This window comes from Lolium perenne, chromosome 4, assembly GCF_019359855.2.
Source record: "Lolium perenne isolate Kyuss_39 chromosome 4, Kyuss_2.0, whole genome shotgun sequence".
In the NCBI taxonomy this organism is placed as follows: Eukaryota; Viridiplantae; Streptophyta; class Magnoliopsida; order Poales; family Poaceae; genus Lolium; species Lolium perenne.
The window spans coordinates 298883700-298906937 of record NC_067247.2 but is presented as its reverse complement, the minus strand read 5'-3'; the positions used below and the strand labels follow the sequence as shown (position 1 = coordinate 298906937).

Genomic DNA, 23238 nt, shown 5'->3' with positions numbered 1-23238 from the left:
AACATTTGAATAGATTCAAATAAATTTTAGCATGAAGTGGAAATCATCGTAATAGAAAAGTCAAATATCTATGATTGGATCATAGTGGAAATATTTGAATTACGAGCATAGTGGAAGTACATAGAATAATATGTACACAATCAGATGTCCTGTGCTCTAAAGTATTATGAGCATATACCAGAATGATTCATGTGATGATCATTGGACGACAGTAAGAATATCCTTGAGTACTTTAGAAGAACTAAGGATATATATATATATAGTTTTGTATGGGGTAATGACAAACAAATCGTTGTAAAGTGTTGCACCGATATTAGTTTGATCACATATAAAAATAAATTTCAATCTCAAATTAGGCTAAGTGTTGTTTAAAAGGTAGCACAATGAGCTAGAAGTTGTCTATGCTAGATTTAGATGAGTTATAAATGTTGTGACGGATTCTACAAACGAAGGCAGATTATGTCATTGTTTTGACAATGACTGAGGATGTTAAGTCAAGAAGTTCTTTGAGAACTTGGTGTAGTTCCGATAGTGTCAGAACTTTGAAGCTATATTGTGTGTGAAAATATTAGTGACATATTTCAGACCGCGGAATTAAGGTTCCACCAGAAGACCAAACATATTTAATGCCGACTCATTTGGAAAATGAGGGATGCGTTAAGACGTAAATGAATTGTAAAACACGTACGTTTCTGAGCATGTCGGATCCGTTGACTAAAACCTCTCCCGTGAGCAAAACATGATAAAGCACCGGAAGGCCAAGGTGTTATATCTTTACAAATATAAACTAGATTATTGACTCTAGTGCAAGTGGAAGACTGTTGGAGATATGCCCAAGAGGCAATAATAAAGTGGTTATTATATATCTTCATGTTTATGATAATGTTTACATACCATGCTATAATTGTATTAACCGAAACATTGATACATGTGTGTTATGTGAACAGCAAGGAGTCCCTAGTAAGCCTCTTGTATAACTAGCTTGCTGATTAATAGATGATCATAGTTTCATGATCATGAACATTGGATGTTATTAATAACAAGGTTATGTCATTATGTGAATGATGTAATGGACACACCCAATTAAGCGTAGCATAAGATCACGTCATTAAGTTCATTTGCTATAAGCTTTCGATACATAGTTACCTAGTCCTTTCGACCATGAGATCATATAAATCACTTATACCGGAAGGGTACTTTGATTACATCAAACTCCACTGCGTAAATGGGTGGTTATAAAGGTGGGATTAGGTATTCGGAAAGTATGAGTTGAGGCATATGGATCAACAGTGGGATTTGTCCATCCCGATGACGGATAGATATACTCTGGGCCCTCTCGGTGGAATGTCGTCTGATTAGCTTGCAAGCATGTGAATGGTTCACAAGAGATGATATACCACGGTACGAGTAAAGAGTACTTGTCTGAGACGAGGTTGAACAAGGTATAGAGATACCGTTGATCAAACCTCGGACAAGTAAAATATCGCGTGACAAAGGGAATCGGTATCGTATGTGAATGGTTCAATCGATCACTAAGTCATCGTTGAATATGTGGGAGCCATTATGGATATCTAGATCCCGCTATTGGTTATTGGTCGGAGAGAAGTCTCAACCATGTCTACATAGTTCGCGAACCGTAGGGTGACACACTTAAGGTTTGATGTCGTTTAAGTAGATATGGAATATGGAATGGAGTTCGAAGTTTTGTTCGGAGTCTCGGATGGGATCCAGGACATCACGAGGAGGTCCGGAATGGTCCGGAGAATAAGATTCATGTATAGGAAGTCACTTTCCAAGCTTGGGAATGGACCGGTGAATTTATGGAAGGTGGTTTCTAGAATTATCCGGAATAAATCACTATGGAAGGAGGAGTCCCGGAGGGACTCCACCAACCCTAACCAGCCATCCAAGTGGGAGGGTGGAGTCCATGGAGGACTCCACCTCCTTGGCTGGCCAAGCAAGAGGGGAAGGGGAGAGTCCCTGTCCCTCTAGGTTTCATCCATATGGCAGTTTTTGAATTGGGGTCTTATTCGAAGACTTTGGGCAAACCCTAGGGATTCCACCTATATAATGAGGGACAAGGGGAGGGGGCCGGCCACTTCAACCACAACCTTGGCCGCACCCCTCAAGGCTGCCCAAGGCTGGCGCCCCCCTCTCCCAAACCCTAGCCGCCCCTCCTCCTCCACCTCTCCCGCAAACGCTTAGGCGAAGCCCTGCCGGAGATCTCCACCACCACCGCCACCACGCCGTCGTGCTGCCGAGATTCCGAGGAGGATCTACTACTTCCGCTGCCCGCTGGAACGGGGAGGAGGACGTCATCCTCATCAACACCGTACGTGTGACCGAGTACGGAGGTGCTGCCCAATTGTGGCACCGTCAAGATCTTCTACGCGCTTTTGAAAGCGGCAAGTGATCATCTTCTGCAACAACGAGATCTAATCTCGTAGGCTTTGGAAATCTTCAAGGGTTAGTCTCGTGATCCCTCGTTCCTACCGTCTTCTAGATTAGATCTTGGCTTGTGTTTCATTCTTGCGGTAGGAAATTTTTTGTTTTCTATGCTACGAATGCCATCAGTCCTTGGGATCTTGCAGGCCGTCGAATTTTTTGTAATTATCGGGTAGCTTAAACCCTGATGGAACTCGAGTTTTACGGACTCGTCTCGTAAAGCACGGGAGCCCACACATATCCTCTTCGTCAACCTCTGGTGAGTGCCGACGTTCCCTTCTTTCATGCCGCGCTCTATCAACCCTTGCTTGTGTCGCTGTATCTCTTGCCCCACTCGTTCTCGCAGGGTCTTGCACCACTACGGTAGGTCGTGGACTATTTTGCCTTGCAGATCCTTCGGGAGGCGTACTTGCGAACATTGTTCCCATGGATCCAACTCCTGCCATGGCCATGTTATAAAGTGCTTCTCTTGGATCTCCGGGAGGTGACCTGGATGCCAGGATGAAAGCTTGTGTTGCCATATATCCAACTTCTGGTGTCTTTGGAATAATATTCTCCCTCGTGTCTATCGACATAAAGGACATGTCGAGGTTTTGAACTAGGTTCTCCCTCTCAGCCTCGGGTATATGCTGCATCCGAGACCTTGTCCTATTTCGAGCTGCTCTGTGACTATCTCCTCCCGAAGTGCCTGATTGTCGACTCAACTCAGCTCTTCGCCTGCTTGACTCAGAAGCCGCGGCTTGCCTCCTATCCAACTCAATTTTCTGTTTTTCGAGTTCTCGTCTAGCACGAGCGAGTCTATATTGGTATGCTTGCAACTCTTCAGCTGTAGCAGTTACAGTCATTGGTTCTGTACCGTCAATAGCTCTTGCCACTCTGTCCCAAACTGCCTGCGGAAATTGCACCATCTGTCGTGTTCCAGGTCCGACATATTTGGTTCCCAAGCCTCGCGTAAGATCAGCGGGGTCGACGTACGGGTTTCTCGCGTTATCAAAATCCTCCGATGTTTGCTCTTGTGGGCAACTTGCTTCCTCGATCGCATAGATTTGGTGATATTTTGAAGTTTGAGTTTCGTCGGGATTGGTGACACCGTCATATAGATCGGCGAAGACCTCCCTCACGGAAGTGGATCTGTCGATGAAGCTGAAGCTGTCGACGCTTTCTGAGTCGCTGCTTATATTGGAGTCCGCAGATGACTTGAAGGATATGACGCCGAAGACCTTAGCGAGTTTTTCGCTTACTGCGGTTTTGACGAAGCGTGGCGGCGAAATCTCCTCGTCGCTCACCTCAGACGATGATTCTGAAAGATCGGAACCGACCGCCGACGATCCCGACGAAATCGAAATCTCGAGACGATATGATCCCTCTTTTCCGACGCGGAAGTGGAACTTTCCGAACGTCATCTCCATGGGCTCCTCCAGATACGCATATGCATCCAAACGGGAGGGCGGGTGAGGAACACAATCGACTAGACCAGTTTCGATCCATTTACCTCTGTCCATCGTGTTGCTTGCCACCGACGACGTCAACGATCTTGAACGTGCCATCGAGATCAGTTCCTTGTCGCCTCTAATCCCCACAAACGGCGCCAATTGACAAGGTATTAACTAGTCAATGCCTACGGATTGTAGACTAGGGTTTAGTTGGAAGTAGAGGGCAAGTAGATCTCGAGGGTTCAGCCGGAAAAGTACTCGATTGCTAAGAAACTAGGGTTGTGTTGACAATGAAATCGATCCTCTCTTCGTCCCTCGACTCCCCCTTATATAGGAGGCGGAGCCGAGGGTTTCGTATTACACAAGTTTACAGGTTCCGGGAGACTCTTTGAGTTCGACCCGTAAAATTACAAATCTCTTTATTCCTAATATAATTCTATCTTTCCATATCAACAACTAATTGGGCTTTCGAGCTTCATATTCTTCGACTCATGGGCCTTCAGTAAACCCCGGGTACCATCTTCGGCAGGACCATTGGGGATGCCTATGTCAGCTAGTCACTTCCTAATCTCTACTCTGGGTTGTCTCTACCAGCTACATCTACCTGCAGCTGAACATCCTACCACTCATTCCGGTTGCCTCGTTCAGATTTCTTGGTCGGCGTAGCGATAGGTCTAGCGCTTGGGGCGGGGAAGAGAAGGTTGCAGACGAGCTGGGGAAGAGATGCGAGTCTCGCGTCAATACCCAGCGGCCAGCAATGTCGAGGCTAGGGGATGCTTATTCGCGCCAACCCTATTTTCCACTCACCGCGGCCCCGATGATCGGGGCCGCCTGAGGCGAACAACAGCTAGGCAAGGCCCATTAGCGCCGGGCCAGCTCTAGTTTTTCCGGTTTCATCAGGTTTTTCGGTTTTTCCTACTATTTTCTGTCTGTATGTTTTTTGTTGGTTTTTCAGTTTTTTTCATCAGTTATTTTGAACTTTTTCAAAAAAGTGAACATTTTTTAATTTTGAACATCTTTCAAAAATTTCATCTTTGAACTTTTTCCAGATCTAAGTTTTTTTTTAAAAAAAATTGAACATTTTTTTACCTTTGAACACTTTTCAAGTTTGAACTTTTTTCTAGATTTGAGTTTTTTAACTTTTAAAATTTTAAACATTTTTATTTTTGAACTTTTTAAAGTTTTAGCTATTTTTGGATTACAATATTTTATAAATTTGAACATTTTTAATCCAAACTATTGTTATGTTTGAACCATTTCAGATTTAAACGTTTTCAAATTTCAACATATTTAAACAGAAAGAAGAAAAAAACCCTTATCTATTAACGGACCACATTTGGAGCAGCCCATGGCCGGTGCGCTCCAGGCGGGAGCAACTCTGGCGCCCACTTAAGGCGGGGAATAGGAGCTCCCGATTATTCGGGAGGTGGTCGCGATAGTTCAATCGGACCGTGCGAATATTGAGGCCGGATACCTAGCATATCCAAAACGGCCCAATTTGAGGTATTCCGGCTGTGAATGTGCCAATACCCAATACCAAGACTCAATACAAACATCCAAACACTACCAGAGGGATTTTCTAGACTGTCCCTCAGTTATTTCGGTAAGAATTTGAAGAGAAGACACATATGTTGTGTTTTGTGGATGGGAGGACTGGCCAAAAACACCCGGGCATGTATCAAGAAGGTTGCATTATAGATGCCAAACAAGTAGAAGGAAGTTATTAGCGTAAGACGAGCATTGTAACTCGAAAGTACATGTGTATATCATTCGATGTAAGCATACATGAAATGAAATTTTATTATTCCATGCATATTAAGCTAGTATTAGTATAAGAATATATGATAAGTGAGAATGATAAGGCGGCTAAATATAGAGCCATCGGTATGGAGTTCATCGAATGGAACAGTCATGGATGTTGTCCTTCATCATTCAACGGGGTGTTAAAAATAAATAAGGATGATGCTGTTTGCACATTAATAACTCGATAAGTTGATTTTTCATCTAAACCGTAGCAGCTAGTCAAATTAAACTATGCATATCACCATGCTGTGTCCTGAAAAACACAGTCCACTCCTGGGCAGTACCAGAATACCAGGTCGATCCTCATCACCGAGGAAACATCATACAGTTGAGTGAGGTGGTTCAGATGGCATACATGTTTCTTATGCACTTGAACAACAACCCTAGGAATATGGTTCATGCTAACAGTACAAGCTAATTCTACCACCTCCAAGAGCGCACCAATCAGGGTTAATCATAATCTTCTCAAATTCAACAGCAGCAAATGAACAGAACAACGACTAGATGAGTTTGGTTGTCCACCCAATTGCCAGAATCCACCAAAATAGAGCACACATAGATGTTTCTGTCCTTTTGATGTGTCTGTGGCAAAAAAGAACAAGGTCGAGTTCTCATACTACGCTACTTCATTACTTCCGAAATCAGTCCCTGTGTCCATGACTCCACCGTCGAACCAAACTCTGACAACACATCAACTGCAGTGTATGTCACACTTGCACCCCTGAAAGGCGCACATATTGATAAGTAACAGGAACATGAAACTATATATAAATAGTAAGACCCCCGATATAAGAAACAAGAGCAAGGCAACTAATTTAAATGATGACGTGTGCAAATAATCATACAGAAACAAGAGCAAGACAACTAAGTTATATGTCTTTAGATCCCATGTGAGTATTGCTAGCCTATTTCTTATCCAATTTTGTGTGCCTCTTCCCTTCCTTAATTACAAGTCGGGTTATCACAGGCTGGGTTTACAGGCATGTTGTTATTATCGGTGAGAAACTAACTTGTAGTGTCTCATCTTACTCTTAAATATTGCCTTTCAGAATCTACTTCCTATTGAAAGGGAATCTACTCTCCTAACATTTCTTCAACTTATGTCATTCCTTCTTGTAGTCCTGAGATAAGCATGCTCCAGAAAATACACTAGCCAAGTAAAAATGCACCTGCCTATATGACATTTCAAACTTTCAGATGCTTTAGACAAGCAATAAATTAATTAATATTATCTTTATGTGTCTTAACACTATTGTTTCACTCTAAAATGGATTCAGCCATTTGAAATGAAACTACACGTTTTTTCTGGTTTCAACTCATGTATTTTTTCTTTTGATTGATCAGCTTAGTTAGAGCATCTCCAGTCGCGTCCCCCAAAACGGCCCCCAAAGCTTTTTGGGGCGCGGGGGACATTAAACGTGCCCAGTCGCGCGGCCCAATACGCAGCAATAGTATATTCTTTATTGACTCATTTGCACCTCTTATGAATAAAGTAGTATTTTGTTTTTTGCAGATTTTCTTACCAAAGAACATTTTCCCACAAAAAGGTGTAAAACTAATATTTCTTTGCCACATGCAGGAATAATTTTCTTCACTTGAATGTCTTCAGATGCTCCCTAGAGGTACTGTTGTTAGTTGGACTGTATTTATTTTCTATGGCTTCAGCTCAAATGTTTTTTTCTTTTCAGTACTAGAAGAGGACATGTGCCTAAATTCAGAGTTATGGCACATTTGCGCCAAACCCTTGTTTCATTCATCTCCTACAGGTAGTTGGGTGATGTATTTTTCTCAAGGTCATTGTGAACAACTTTTTTTTCTCACTTTCAGGACAAAGAATAGATAAAAATTTGTAGGATTTCTATACACAAGTATTATTAGATGTCGCAAGTTTTTTTTTACATGGGCCCTTTTGAATTCCGTATCTTGCAGTCTGCGAGAGAAATTGGATGTACCAGAACTGCAAGAGGAAATGTGGATGACAATGGTGCCCTGATTGCAAAATCATATCTTCCAGAGCACTAGGGAGAAATGTCAATTATACTAATACAGTAATACGTAGGTAGAGACATGACAAGATTTTACATTACGATAGCCCTGATGTCTAGAAATGGTAATGGAGTATCAACATTCTTCCGTCAGTAATGGACAACAACATAAATATATTTTGACTGTATTGATGCTCCTATTTGGGAGAAACAGGAACATGGTTCTTTTCTTTGCAGACTATTAGTACTAAATTGCCTGGTCTGCCAACCTTCTTCACTTATCTTGATTGTGAAGCGCTAATTTTGTATAATCGTTTGTGACAATAATTTCCATTTATATTATTCATGTATATGTACAATGCAACTTTTTGTGATAGTGAGCGTTTTATCTACCAGAGATATCTTAGATGGCTTTTCTAGCCCTCATGTTTTTGTTCCCCAGTAACGCAATGTGCAATGCAAACTTGACATGGCGCATCATGCAGTGTAAAATAAATGAATTTACGAGCTAATAATATCCACCTTTCTCTACACTGTTAAAAAAATCTAATTTGTTGTAAAAGGGAAACTATAGAGTCCATTGCTGAGTAACCACTATGGGAGAGCAATTAGGGTCTATGTACACGGGCAGCAACTAATTAAAATGATCGCATGTGCAAATAATCATATAGGGCAGTCACACATATTTAAGAAACAAGAGCAAGACGACTAATTAGAATGATGAAATGTGCAAATAATCATATGGAGGAGTCACCCAAATAAGAAACAAGAGCAAGGCAACTAATTAAAATGATGTCATGTGCAAATAATGGAACAGTCGCTCATATAAGAAACAAAAGCAAGGCAAATAACTAAAATGATGGCATGTTAATCGTATGGAAAATTCAACCAAAAAGAAGGCATTGAACATCATGTGCACCTGTTCTCGTCCTTGCAGACAGCTTCAATAAACTCAAATAGATCCGCTGCTACCTTCAAACCAGATTTTGGGTCCTTTATACCCCGCAATATGCCAGAGTAAGCCTTGAATATTCCCTGTCTAAGCTGACTACCGTAGTCAACCTTATCCTCATCAAAAATATTGGCATAATATCTTGGGTTATCAGCTTCTCTAAGCTTTTGAATAACAGCCTGCAGGTACTCCTCAAAATCCTTGCCGATAGCAAGAGCAATCTCTCCAAAGCATGACAAAATTTGAGGTTTAAGCGCCCGTTCTGAGAGACCTTCGAAAAGAACATCCATCATATAATCACAGTATGGCAGGATTTCATCTCCCAAGACATGAAAGATATTGCCAATCACCTCTAAATAGATTGGGGAGAATAGATTCACATTGTAATACTGCAAAAATATAGACATGAGACCCACAAACTTTGGACCGACAGCACGAGCCAGAGCACCAATGGCAAGCGCTGCTTTATCACGTGCAGTAGAACAGTCGCAAGTTAAGACACGGCAAAACAGAACCAACACAAACTGAGCATACTCCTTAACCATGTCCGCTTCACATGATTGGCCCAGTTTCTGGATTATGACGAGCAGTAGGTCGCACAGCAACGCCTGAAGATTGTATTTGTTACCCTTGTCGCTCGATGTAATTGCTTCAGCATCAAGCGCGGTGTTCAATCTTCTCATGATACGAGGCATTAAGACTCTGATAGCTATTGAAGCTTTATAATCGTGTATGTTGCTTACTCTCACAACCTCAGTCAATGCTTCATAAGCAGATGCAGATGCTCGAGTACCGAAAGGGGTCTTCTTATCAAGTTCTGAAGCAGAAAGGAGAGCATTGATAACACCACTAAGAAAAGGTGAAAGCTCAGATGAGATTTCCTTTTTTGAATGGTCTACCTCAGATGAGATTGTCTGATAACCTCGGGCAAGAAAATATATAGCTCTACAGACTTCCTTGGATACTTCTGGAACATCTTTACCACTCTTAGACAACACAGCCATGATGCGACGAAAGTCTTCATCTGTGAAAAATCTTTTTGCAAGAGCTGGAGAATGCAGAAGCTCAAACACTCGCCCAAGGGTGCATACAGCGGCGCCTCTTACCTCAATGTTTGGGTCTTCCATCCTGTCCACCAACAAACCGACCACAGGAGCAAGTTTATCAATAGAGGGCCCTTCAAGGATAACACCTAGTGCATAAGTAGCTGCCTTGCGACTCCGCGACTCTGCCATTTGGATGTTACCCTCGACAAACTGCATTGCAAGTGGGACGATTGCATTCCCGATAGTTCTAGCGACGAGGCCTAGGCATGTCGTAGCACTCGTGAATATGTTCAGTGCATCAACATCTCCCTCCTGGTTTAACAGAGTTCCTAGCAGAACTGGAACAAGTGAACAGAGGGGCTTCTCAATAAAGCGACAATCTGCAGTTGAGCTAACATGAGCAAAATGCTTTTTTTGTTCTCGGAGTTTTATCACTTGTTCGCAAATAGTACTCCAGAACTCGATACATTGGAGTGCAACTTTTTCCGCACCTCCTTTCAAAGCTTCAGTCGTAAGACTGAGTATGGTTTCCATGTAAGGTTCTAGCACCATATAATATTCTGGTACAATCGCGGTAAGGCAGCCAAATGCTCCCTCTTTGATCGCCCCTTCATCGGATTTAGCTGCATTGCAGATTGCTGTCATTATACGTTTTCTGCAATCCTCATTTGCGAAATTGGCGAACTTAAGAACATTATGTAGAGCTTTAACAGCTGCAAGACAGACTTCCGAACTTTGCTCTGTCCGGTTCATTGCCCGGATGACAGAATCCAGAACACCATCAATTGCATCCTGCTTCAACCCCAAGAACTCCTCAAACACATACTCCAGAGCCTCTAGAGTTGCTTGCTTCAGTGGAGGAGATGCACCCTGATGTGCCATGTTGCCCAGTAATATGTCAATGAGGTCTTGCCAATCCCGGCTGGGTATCTCAATATATGCAAGCTTGCCAATAATCTGTGACGACGCGTGCCTCGCCTCAGCAGCCGAAGACCCTAGTGTTATCAGCAATGACTCCTTAATCTTGGATTTGATAAGTTCATCCAGGTTGATCCATCGTTTGATATTTCGGTTGTCATCTTCAGAATACTTTCCTTCCACTGAATTCTTAAAGATAATGCCAGCCAGCCTTCTACAATCGGGTGGACTTGTATCCTTCAAGAGCTCTGCTGACAAGGATAGGAGGAAGTCCGGAAAATCTTGCTCCTGGCGCTGCTTGAGTTTGCCTGCTGCTACTGACCGTATGCTGTCATCCTGATCCTGAGCATCTAACAGAAGCTTAGTCAGAATGTCCTTATCTGTATCCATGAGGTGCTGCTACTAGCCGTATGCTGTCGTGGCAAACATCAAGTAAGCAGAATTTGTCAGTTAAAAAAAAAGAGAGCAATTACACACAAACTAACAAAGAAAATGGTAACCGTCCTAAGGGCCACTGGACAAATTTGACATAGCTTAGTCAGACTTTTGCAGTGAGAACTACGCAAGGGCAGGACAGTTACATATCAAGTTAAAAGATCTGTCTAGCAAATTATAAGATGTGCACCACGAATGGCACCAATAGACCAGCATTGCTAAGCTAGTTAATTAACAACCAGCAAGTGGAGATTTAGGTATCCAAAATCCACCGAGCAATTTATTTCTTGGGGTGAACAGAGCCATGTACATAAGCTCATAGCGTGCTGCTGGATTAAGTTATACCAGTACAAGTAGTAGAATGTTAAGCTAAAGAGCGTAAAAACGCAAGGCAAAAACTGCTCACACCCAGAGAGAGTAGTTTCTGGAGCACGGTCCAGCTGCTCCTAAGAGCATCTTCAGCCGCGTCCCCCAAAGTGATTTAGGGCGCGTCGGACAAAAAAACGTTCCCAGCCGCGTGCCCTAAAGCCTCTTTTTATCCGGCGCGGTCCGATACGGTGTCCGGCATCCCGAGTCCGTCCCCGCTACACAGGGATGCTCCGGGGACGCTGGACACAACGAAAAGCGAGGCGAAGAGACGCGGACCCGATGCGTCAGCGGCACACTGAAATTTAACCTAACCGTTGCCTACCTCGCGACGGAAGTTATTGGCGCGCAGCGACGGTGCATTTTCCGCAGAGGCGCAGCGAAGCGTCTCGTCGCGCCTAGCTCTGCGTGCCGGTGTTAATGAGCACCACCGCTCCCCCGCCTCCCTCCGGCCTATAAAAAGGGCCGCTCTCTCATCGTCCCTCTCACACACAAACCCTAGCACCTCTCTCCCAACCCTAGCCGCCACCATCTCAAGAGTCGACGCCATGGTTGGTAGAGGCGGAGGCCCAGGTCGTGGTCGTGGTCGTGGCCGCGGCAGAGCTGCACGCTCTCCATCACATGTGATGCCGTCGTCTTCATCGTTGGACCTGCAGGAGGTGGAGCGGCAAGTGTTGTTCGAGTTTATCGTCGTCCTCAAGGGCGACCCACACGGCATCCAGAGGCTGCCGGACACGTTCGCCAACTTCATCGCCGGCGACGAGCCGGGCTCGCTGCATCTGCGGGAGGCTGCCTGCGGCTGCTGCCGGTGGATTGTGGACGTGATCTACAACGCGCGCGGCAAGATATACCTCCACATCGGCTGGGAGAAGTCCGCGCGCTACTACCACCTCGAAGCCGGCTTCGTGCTCATATTCTCCTACCTTGGCGAGGAGGACATTAGCGTCAAGGTGTTCGATGAGACGCGCTGCCGCCGGCACTACCACGGCGACAACGCAGAGGAGGACAACGACTGAGTATTGTTTCTTCGCAGCGAATATAGGCACAGAGGTTTTCCTCGAAAGAACCGACACGAAATCTTCGATGCCAACACTAGTTAGGTTTCGTTATTTTGCAATGTTTTAAATTTGTGTCAATCATGGTTCAAACTATGTATTAATTTGTGGAAACCATGTTCCAAACTATGTCTTAGTTTGTGTAAATCATATTCCCAATTATGTATTATGTATTAGTTTGTGGAATATTTCTTCTCTCTATTGAATTAACACCTTCCCCAGACCCCGCACAGTGGTACGTCCTTTTTTTTATTGAATTAAAAATGCAAAAAAAACAAAAAACATATTTTAATGTTTGAGGGCGGCGTTTGGGGGACGCGGCTGGGGAGCAACGTCCCCCAAATGCGGCACGAACGAAACACGTCCTCCAAACGCTAGATCCGGCTCCGTTTGGGGCGGTTTAGAGGACGCGACTGGACCTCTATGCTCAAGCCACTCAGATGTAACCCGAGAAAGACCAAAATAGCATTTTCTTAGTACCTTCCATCGTTACTCACGCACCCAGAAACAAAATCAAAATGCATAATATATAACAGGCCCTTTGACTATTTTATTGTGCTAGACTTTGGCTGATTATAGATCTCTAATCTAATGCATGGAGTGGTTAATGTTTTTATTATTATATGCTTGATGGGACAAAAGGAAGGATCAAAGGATGTTAATTTCCTCCTGGACACCCGGCCATGCACGGACGATCAGTACAGTGGCAGAATTCAAATCATGCAGTTGATGTTGATGAACGAGTCCGCACAGATCTAAGCAGAAGTGGGAGGAATAAATCGGTTTGCGATCACGTAGAGGCCTGGGGCTTATTACGTCCTTGACATGAGACGGGTAATCCCCAATGCAGAGCGGTTGTTTGGAAGTTTGAGGGGAAAGTTTCTTCTGGGATCCCCGGCGTCAAGCGAGCTGAAGCGCCCGATCGACGACGGGATTCGGTCGTAACTACCGATAAACAAACCCTGGCGCCTGGCAGTAGCGCCCGCGAAGGAGATTGATTCGCTAGGCGGCGGCTAGGGTTTATGGATCGATCGAGCCAAATACCAGAGAGGTGGGGAGACGAGGCAAAACGGTCGCAAGTCTTACCAGCGGGACGAGCAGTCCTCCGCTCGCTCGTGGGAAGAGGTGCACCGGTCCCGGTGGCGGTGGCGGTGGCGGTGGCGGACGAAGGAGCGTGGTGGTGATCGGGGTGGGAAGCTTCAGCCGACGACACCTTTGCCACTAAACTAGTACTCCCTGGGTTACAGATTATAAAGCTAGCACGTTTCACTAGATCATCAATCTGATTAACATGAATTGTACAGCACAAAAACACCGGCAGCGTGTGAGGTGTATTCACCTATATGAACATGAATACCCATGATTTTGACTAAACAACGAAAATTTGGTCAAACAGAGAATTCTTAGTAAAAACAACAAGAATTTTAGCAAAATAAATACCCATGATTTAGAATAAATACATGGCCCTTGAATCCTGAGGCCACGAGTGCACAAAAGTTATATCATCATAAATTAGAATATCTAAACTTTTTAATGGCACGTGTCTTGTAATGTACATTTTGTATTACGATTGGTCAAATTTAGTAGAGATTTATCTAGATATATTTTAGTTGTAGATACATCCATTTTAGCATCAAGTAATATGCATCGAATGGAGTACCTAAAAATATGTGTTGGCTTTATAATCCTTGAGGAAGGTAGTACTATACAACCAAATATACCGCGTCATTTGGTTTCGTCCATCTTTTTACTAATGGTCCCCGAAGTAGAAAAAAATTACTACTCACAATTAGAGCTGGACAAAAGCTCGAAGCTCGGCGAGTTAAATGAGTTCTCGTTTGCTTGACTCGTTTGAGCTCGGCTCGTTTTGTTAACGAGCCGAGCTGAGCAATAAGTTTTGCTCGTTAAGGTTAACGAGCTAAACAATCGAGCCGACTATATTCGTGAGCTACTCGTTAAGATCGGTACAAGCTAGGCTTCACCAGTTTTGACAACGAGTCGCTTTAGTTATCTCAAATCTGGAAGGGGCCAAGCAAAATAGTGCTCTCTAACCGCGCGCTCTTCCTCACCAGGCACGCATGTTTGATTTGCATTGCCTAATACTAATGCTAAGAAATATCCTAGAGGTTGCTTAGCTGCATGTGCATGTATATCTTTACCGTATTGATACATATACTGGTGAGGTAGAAATGTATGCTTAACTACATATGCATGTCTATTTCTTAACGAGGTGCTCGCAAGCGCTCGCAATACATAACGAGTCGAGCTAAATAATGATTTCAGATCGTTATTCTTAACAAGCTTAACCAATCGAGCCTTAACGGTCCGAGCAGTGGAAAAACGTTTCGCGCCTTTATAAAAAATTAGGTGGGTTTGTTGCGGGTCTTTTAACACGCCTACAGTGTCAGATCACAGCTCGGAAACCCTTCAGGCCTCGTTTGGAAAGAGTGAATTTCAGTGTTTCCTAGCGTATTTTCTAACGTGTTTTGGGTGTACACCCAATTCCTGTCTCCCGGCGATGAAACACGAGCGTAAAAAACGCGAGAGCCACCTCGCGTCTGAAAAACAGGCCCATCCAACGTGTTTCCACGGGTTTATTTGGACTTACACAACTAGAAACCGGGCTGCCAAATGGGCTATAGAGTGTATTTTCGAGTAATGGATTGGGCCGGTATAATACGCGTGCATCTAGTTAGAACCCGGGCTGCCAAACAAGGCCTCAAGGAAAAATAAGATGGCATGTTTGGCTTCGTCATCCGTGCCAATGATGGTGGGTTTGTTGCGGCGGGAGCAGGGAAGCTTGTTAACATTCGAAGTGCACTGCAAGCTGAAGCCAACACGTGTGTTGCTGCTATCCAAGGTGTGGCTAGCTTGGGTATCTACCGGGTGATTTTTGAATCTGACTGCTCCGCTCTGGTAACTGCGATTAAGCGGGACGAAACGATCTGGCTGATACATGAGTCCTCTTTCGTGACGCTAGAAGCTTGAGCCGACTGCATTTCGATAGTGTAGAATTTTGTTTTTTGTCGACCCAAATGCTCATAGTCTGGTACAGTTTGGCTGCCAGGACATCTTTAAAGAGCACTAAGCTCCCAGGGTTGGAAGCGCCCCTGGTTGCTCTGTGCGTCGCTTTCGCGGGACCCGCATCTAGCGTCTGGAGGCGGTTGCGCTTGCGCGTGACGTCTAGCGTCGGTTTCAGATTTCTTTGACCAGGCCTTGGGTCTTTCTCCTCCCATGATGGCCGCAGTGTTCGCTCAATTCTTCCTCTTCCTCATTCGAGCTGTGGCGGTCCGTGCACGTGCGGGTGTGGCTTGCAGCTGCGGTGATGGCTGGGCTGCGGCAGTGCGTGCGGATTTGGGTGGTGCCGCGGTGGCCGCCCGCCTTCTCCGTGGTGGTTTTTTCTTCCCGCTGGTATGTTTCTCCTCTTTCCTTCTCTATGAGCTTCTCTATAATTTTTCTGGCGTTAGTGCCCGACGAGATTGGAGCTTGTTCCGTGGAGATTTAGCTTGTGCTATCTCTGTGTATTGGATCTGCGATGCTAGTGAGTGGAGCCGTCTCTTGGGGATTGGGTCGGTCTGCGTCTGCTCGGAGCGTCTTTGCTGTGTATTCACCGACTTGGTGGCGCATTCTGCTGCCGATCCACCACCGAGCTCTCCTGCAGTCCTGCTGTGCGTGTCTCCGCACCGATTTCCTCCTCCACGTTGCTCGGCGATAGGAGCGCAGCGACCTTCCTACCACGCGAAAGGGCGAGGCTCAATCCCGCCGCACCAGAGAAGAGCGGGCTTCAATCCGAGGTGAGCCGCCTCCGATTCGCCGTGTGGGGGTTCGTAGCGGCCTTGGTGCCACGGCCACCCCGTCGACTTCTGCTTTTCCATCGCTGAGCTCAGGCTGCAGTGGCGCTCCTCCTCTCCTCTTGCTGGACGCTCAACAGGGGAGTACAGTCCGCCGCTTCCAGTGCCGGCACCCAGGCGCCTGTATTGTCCTTCACCAAGCCGGTCGCCGCCCTGTAGCAGCTCCAACAACGAGCCCATGTGAGCATGTATGTTCTTCTGTTTAGATTCAGTTTTCAGCTATTTTTCTCCAGGACAAATTCAGTCCAATGCATGTAATTGGAAATCGGGAAGAGACCAAACACGGATGCATGTACTTGGAATCACGAAGATAACCAAATATTGTGTTGGTTAATTATGTACACAAATCGGTTATAATTTCTCAAGTACTTCCTTAGTTTAGATTTACTGAGCTATGTTTATTTGGCATATTTTCCTATGGAGTAGCATTAGCAGATGGAGATGTGAATTTGAGAATTGCAAGCTATTCACCGCCAATTAGTAAAAGTTGAGGTGCATAAGTTCCTGGTTGGTTACTTTTTAAACCGAAGGTCATTAGACCCAGCTTTATAAATAAAGCGAGAACACCATAGCCAAAGTTTTACAACCAACCAACACGACTCACGCTACACACGCGGAGCCCAGAAACGAGTCGAACCCAACACCAACGATGGTCACGTGCTACCCAAGCACCAAAGTACACAGTGGGAGAGATACAAAGCCCTGCAGAGGGTCGAATGTGCTAAAAGTGCTAAGCCGCCCTAGTCCTCGCATGAAGCCTCCTGACCTCCTCCACCGCCACGTCCAGCAACGCGCGCTCCCTCGGTCTGACCAGAACCCTCCAAGACTGCATATAAAGCAACATGTGGAAGAAGGCGTCAGCTGCATTGCCGATCAACTTCCCTTCAATAGTTAGTTTGTTTCTAATGTTCCAAAGGGTCCAACATTGGGCCGCAAAGGTAAACCATACTAATCTACGAAGGGGGCCTAGCAAGCCCTGTGCTAAGGCAATGAAGTCCCCGACCCCTGCCGGGTTCCACTCGCAGTGAAGGAGTTCCCTAACCCCTACCCACATGAACCCCGCCATTGGGCAAGTGAAGAAGATGTGGTTGCAATCCTCAACCTCTCCACAAAGAGCACACAAGCCATTAGACGGACCCCGTCGCTTAGCCACCTGCTCACAGGAGGGTAGTTTACCGCGGATCAACTGCCACAAGAAAACTTTGATCTTGGGCGGAACGCGTGTCCGCCACACCTCCTTGAAGTGAGTGACTGCTGCTCCCTACAGAAGTCCACAGTAAACCGACCGCGTGGAGTACTCCCCTGAGGACTCGAGGGACCAGGAAATCTGATCGTTCCCTTCCCCCTCCGGAAGCTCTTGGATTTCACGGCACAGGTTATCCCATTCAACCTTTTCTGCCAAACCTAGGTGTCGCCGGAACCGAATGCGCCACTCCCCAGGAATCCCCTCTACCACCCTGGTCGCGTGGACCGTGGTGAAGGGGTTGGAGCAGCAGCCGAAGAGGAGCGGATAGCGGGCCCTAAGTGGCCCTCTCCCCGTCCACCAGTCAAGCCAGAAGTAAGTCCATTTCCCATTATGGACCTTGTGGCGAGCCCCCAGTTTGAAATACCATTTGATCTTTTCTATGGAATTCCAGAACTGGGACCCTCTCGCCGGCACCTCCTTGGAGAAAAAATCCCTGTCCCCAAGGTATTTGGCGCGAATCAAATCAGCCCACAGACCCCCTGTGTTCTGGTAGTATTTCCAAATCCACTTCAGCATCAAGGCAATGTTCATGGTTTTGGTGTTGAGGATACCCAGACCCCCGAAATGTCTAGGTTTGCACACGGTGGCCCAATCCACCATATGGTATTTCCGCTTGTGGCCGACCCCCTCCCAGAAGAATCGGGACCGAGATCTGTCCATAGCCGCAAGTGTAGCATCGTGCAGAAGATACATACCCATAGCGAACATAGGAAGACTCGACAAGCAGGAGTTAGTAAGCTCCAGCCGGCCAGCCGAAGCAAGGAAAAGGCCTTGCCAAGGCTCGACCCGGTGGCCCACCTTCTCCGGTAGGAACTCCCAGTCCGCTACCCGAAGCGCCCGACTACTCACCGGCAGGCCAAGGTATTTCATCGGAAGCTTGCCCAATTTACAGTTGAGCATGTTCGCCACCCTGCGTTGCTCCAGGTCTGTGACCCTAGTCACAAACACCTCACTCTTGTCGAAATTGATCTTAAGTCCCGACATGTTCTCAAAGCATAGGAGTAGGAACTTCAGATTCGCAATCCCCATATCCGAAGGCTCAATCAGGACAAGCGTGTCGTCGGCATATTGGAGATGTGTCACACCCCCAGGAATGAGGTGTGAGACCACCCCGCGGATGTGGCCAGCCGTGTTGGCCCTAGCCAGCATCGCAGCAAGGCCATCCACCAAGAAGTCGAACAGAATCGGGGAGAGTGGATCACCCTGGCGGACCCCCCCCGCGCATTGCGAAAGAAAGGACCCACCTCTCCATTGACATTGATAGCCGTCTGGCCTCCCATGACCAGTTGCATCAACCTGTGGACAATCATGTCCGAGAAACCCTTGCGCCGAAGGATTTCCCGGAGGAACTCCCAGTTCACCCGGTCGTAGGCCTTTTCGAAATCAAGTTTGAGCAAGAGGCCCCCCAACCTCTTGGCGTGCAGCTCGTGGGCGATCTCGTGTAGAGCAAGCACCCCCTCGTGAAGACACCTACCCCGGATGAAAGCAGTCTGACTCCTGTCAATAGTTCGGTGGGCAATCGGGGCTAAGCGAGTCGCGTACGCCTTCACCACGAACTTAAAGATGACATTGATGAGAGCAATTGGTCTAAACTGCTTGATCAAATCCGCCCCCTTAACCTTTGGAATCAAGGTGATGACCCCAAAGTTAAGGCGAGCGATATCCACCCTACCCAGAATGAAGTCGTTCAGGATCTTGAGGATAGGAACTCGAAGGATTCCCCAGAATCGCTTGAAGAAGGAGACCGGCAACCCATCCGGCCCCGGGGCGGAATCCGGCCTCATGCTCAGAAGCACCTCGTCGAGCTCGTCCGACGTGAAGGTTAATTCCAGAGCGAGGTTTTCCGCCGGAGAGATCTGTTGGTCCCCAGACCACAAATCAGGATGGAGAGACAGAACCCTATCCTCTCCCCTCGAACCCATGAGGCCATGGTAGAACGCATACACATGCTCCATGAGGTCGTGCTGTTCGTCGATCTCCCCGTGGTCCGTGAGAAGCCGAGGGATCGAACACTTCCGTCGCCTCCCATTGGCGATGGCATGGAAGTAGGCCGTGCAAGAATCCCCTTTCATCGTCCATTGCACCCTACTGCGTTGCTTCCAGTATTCCTCCATCAGGAGGAGTTGGTCCTCCAAATGATACCTAAGGGCCCAACCCTCCTCGTCTAAACCGTCGGAATCAGCCCGTCGGTCTAGGCCATCAATCTGCGCAAGAAGGTCCGCCCTAAAGACCCTCCGCTCCTTCCCCAAGTTGGCTCCCCAGCCCTTCAGGAACTGACGCACGTTCCTGGCCACACACTGCCACCCATCGATGCTGTCCCTGTGAGGGCCTAGCTCATGCAGGTAGCTATGGAGTTTGCCGTTGATGAGCTCCCCAAAGCCCGTCACCCGGAACCACCACGTCTGGAAGAAGAAACGTGGCGGTCGCTTGACCGTGACTTCCCCACTATCCAGGAGGAGAGGGTTGTGGTCCGACCCAATCCTCGTGATAACCGTGACGGAGCAAAGCGGGAAAGCCGCCTCCCAAGACGGCGAGACGAAGACCCTATCCAGCACGCATCTGATTGGGCAGAGTTGCCTGTTGGTCCACGTGAAACGGGCCCATGCCCGGTTGATCTCCTGGAGCGACAAGGCCGCAATGGAGTCATTGAACCTGCGGATCCGGGGCCAGTTGATGTTCCCATTGTTCTTGTCCTGAGCAGATCGGATCAAGTTAAAGTCACCGGCCACCACTAAAGGTACCGGGCATTGCAGGACTGCCTGCTCGAGCTCCCCCAGAAACTCATCAGTACGGCTATGGTCAGCCGGGCCGTATACTAACATGAAGCACCAATTCATATTGGTGTTGCGCTGTAGGACAATAGCGCTGAGGAAGAAGGTACCCATCCTCCACGTCCCCACCTCGAAGGATTCATCCCGAAAACCTAAGAGCATACCACCGGAGTGTCCCACCGCCGGTAGGTGGTTCCAAGCGAAAAGTCCTCCCACCTCTAAGCTACGGAGCTCCGCAGTGGAGAAGTCCTGCTTAATGGTTTCTTGCAAACCCATGATGTCTAATCTGTTGGTCCTCATATAGTCCCTGAGTTGGATTCTACGGCCCTCCCGACCGAAACCCCGAATGTTGTAGGAGAGCGCTTTCATCTAGACGACGTTCGCTTGCCGCGCCCCTTACGGACCGCCAAACCTGGGCAAGTGCGTTTGGCGCGTTTACCACGCGACGAACCGACCCCAGATGCTCCCTGCATCTGGTCCGGAACGGCAGGCACCTCCACGCGGGAGGGAGCGACAGAGTCCGTCCCCGCCAGCTCGTCGCCCGCAACCGTGGCCTGGAGAGGGTCCAGCTGGACCGCCCCAACCTGGTTGGTTACTTAATTTAATGAGGGATTTTTATGATGAATGGTCTAGGTTTACAGTACAGAGAAATATGGTTTATAATGGAGGAAGTGACTAACCTGACTTAGGGTCAAGTAGTGACCTTTTTAGACTAAATATGCTTCCTAAAAGTTTCTGGTCATCTGCTTGAATTTTACTATTAGCCTGTTTACACGCTTGGAAAGTTGTGGATAAATTGTGACATAATAAATGTGTGTGTAGGTCATCAGGATAAGAGGACAATCTTATAAAAATAAGATAAGTATTTTGTAAACCACTAGGCAAAGGTTGTCATTCTCCGTTTATTAGGATTTGTTTACTTGAGAGCAAACCAGTTTATTCAGACTTCACATGCATCTCCTTTTTTGCTCTAAAATTAACAGAGGGCATACGAATAAATAATTAGCTGGCGAATGCCTTCTCATCTGAAATATGAGACCGCAGTTGAAAATGTGGCTATTCCTGTAATATTTGTAGCTTACGGAGTTTGTGCAATATTATTCTGGCCATTCTTTAGGTGACGCCACCTGGAGCTGCCTAGAAGGAAGATCATAGGATGCCGCCTGCACATCGCACAGGAGGGCGACACCAGGACACCGTTTCAACAAAAGACGGAGCCATCATACCTGGCAATCAGGCGGTCAGCACATGTATACCAATTAGGAGATAAATGTTGTTATAAATTTTATTTGACCTACTCATGATTAAAATTACTCTATAAAAAGATGTACTTCTGGTAATAAAATTGTTGTTACTTGTTTGCAACGAACAATATATGTTTTTTTTTTTTGAGATGTAACCGCATATCATTAAACTGTGACAGCAAACTTACATAGCCCACACACGCGGATACACCGAGAACCCTCGAGAAAGGACACGCACCCAGGTATAATTGCAGAAAAAACCTCCAACCAACGAAAATTTACAAAAGAGGACCTGGAGGACCGGATCTTGCAATCACCATCTTCTCCACCTCGCCTGATTCGATCCAGCATCCTCGCCATCAATGGCTTTGTGAGTCGCACGAGAAACTCCCCACAATCAGAGGAGACAAATCCGTTGTGCTGCATCGACCGGGAATCATCCCGATGCTGAAGATCGGATCCCAGGGCTGCCGATCTGGGAACGGCAGACCTGCCCCCATCAGACCTCCTTCCTGTACCTGGAGTACAAACCTTGCACGACGATCCGCGCCGCCACCCGAAGCGACGGCCAGCACGTCCAGACGCAGCACTCCCTTCTCCCTCTCCCCCGCCTCCACGGCCGTCCAGGAAGAAGAAGGCAGAACCACGAACGGAGACGCACACCTCCTTATTATTGAGAAGACTTCGGCCACCTCCGTCCCTGCAGTTAATCCACCATGGATCGAAGCCACAGAGAAGGAACGGCCTAGTTCCGGCGAAGGAGATCACCGGAAACCAGCCATGGAGGAGAGCAAAACACCGGGCATCCGCCACGACCACAGATCTAGCACAAAAGCAAACAACAAAGAAAGAAACTAGACTACTAGCTACCCTATACACTCCGGCACCTCGCCTCAGCTCCTCCCCTTCGGCATCGCCATCGAGGAAGGCCTCGGGTCGGCCCGGTCCACCTGGATGGACTCTCAAACTACTGTAGATGACTGGGAGAGGGGAAAGGGGAAGAAGAACGAACAATATATGTTGGATTTATATGTTAATAGCTTCCTTTTAAAATACGATTCTCTGATCTCTTTGTGCTTGGCGTTTGTTGTGGCACAGGATCCAGCTAGGGTTGATTCATAGTTTTATGCGGCACACAAAATAATAATACTGCCTACTGAAATATGGAATATAAATATTGTTCTTTTCTAATTTTTGTCATATACTTGAGTTTTTCCTCTTTTTCTTTCCTACAATGAGAGCATAGTTTAAGAATGTTTCACTTCTTCACATGGACTGGTCCCGGTTTGTGGTGTGCGGATCAAATTGGTCGATGTTGATAATGGAGTTAATCTTCATGCACTTTTCGTGTTCTCAGAGAGTAGTCGAGTCCATTGGGAATTTATCTCTCTATATGAGTTTTCAATCTGAAAGCCTCTGTGCTTGATGCTTGAGTACAGTGAATTCACCATGTCACATATGTGGACTAACAACCTTTGCAACTTTAAGCCATGCCATCTTCTAGGCCCAAATGTGTTCATCTGAAGCTACAGAGATTACTCCAAACTAGTGGTTGGGGCGCCCCATGGGGCGCCTCCTTACTGGTCTTCTGCGCCCAAATAACATCCGAACACCAATCTGGCCGTGTCTCTTTCTGATAGACTGACTCTTTTAACTTCAGTAGAGTATAGTTCATTACTTACAAAAGC

At 46.7% G+C, this 23238-nt stretch overlaps 2 protein-coding genes across 2 annotated transcripts; one reads left to right on the top strand and one right to left on the bottom strand.

The window, feature by feature from the left end:
- Positions 1-5802: 5802 nt before the first annotated feature.
- Positions 5803-10972, bottom strand: LOC127347750 (importin subunit beta-1-like). Its single transcript, XM_051373911.1, has 2 exons — positions 8586-10972; positions 5803-6402 (listed from the first exon to the last, which is right to left on the bottom strand). Exons 1-2 carry the CDS (start codon positions 10970-10972, stop codon positions 6303-6305), a joined length of 2487 nt encoding a protein of 828 aa, XP_051229871.1. The 3' UTR covers positions 5803-6302.
- A 4686-nt stretch (positions 10973-15658) lies between these two features.
- LOC127295884 (uncharacterized) lies at positions 15659-16672 on the top strand. Its single transcript, XM_051325888.2, has 3 exons — positions 15659-15849; positions 15981-16232; positions 16370-16672. Exons 1-3 carry the CDS (start codon positions 15764-15766, stop codon positions 16446-16448), a joined length of 417 nt encoding a protein of 138 aa, XP_051181848.1. The 5' UTR covers positions 15659-15763; the 3' UTR covers positions 16449-16672.
- The last annotated feature ends 6566 nt before the right edge of the window (positions 16673-23238 follow it).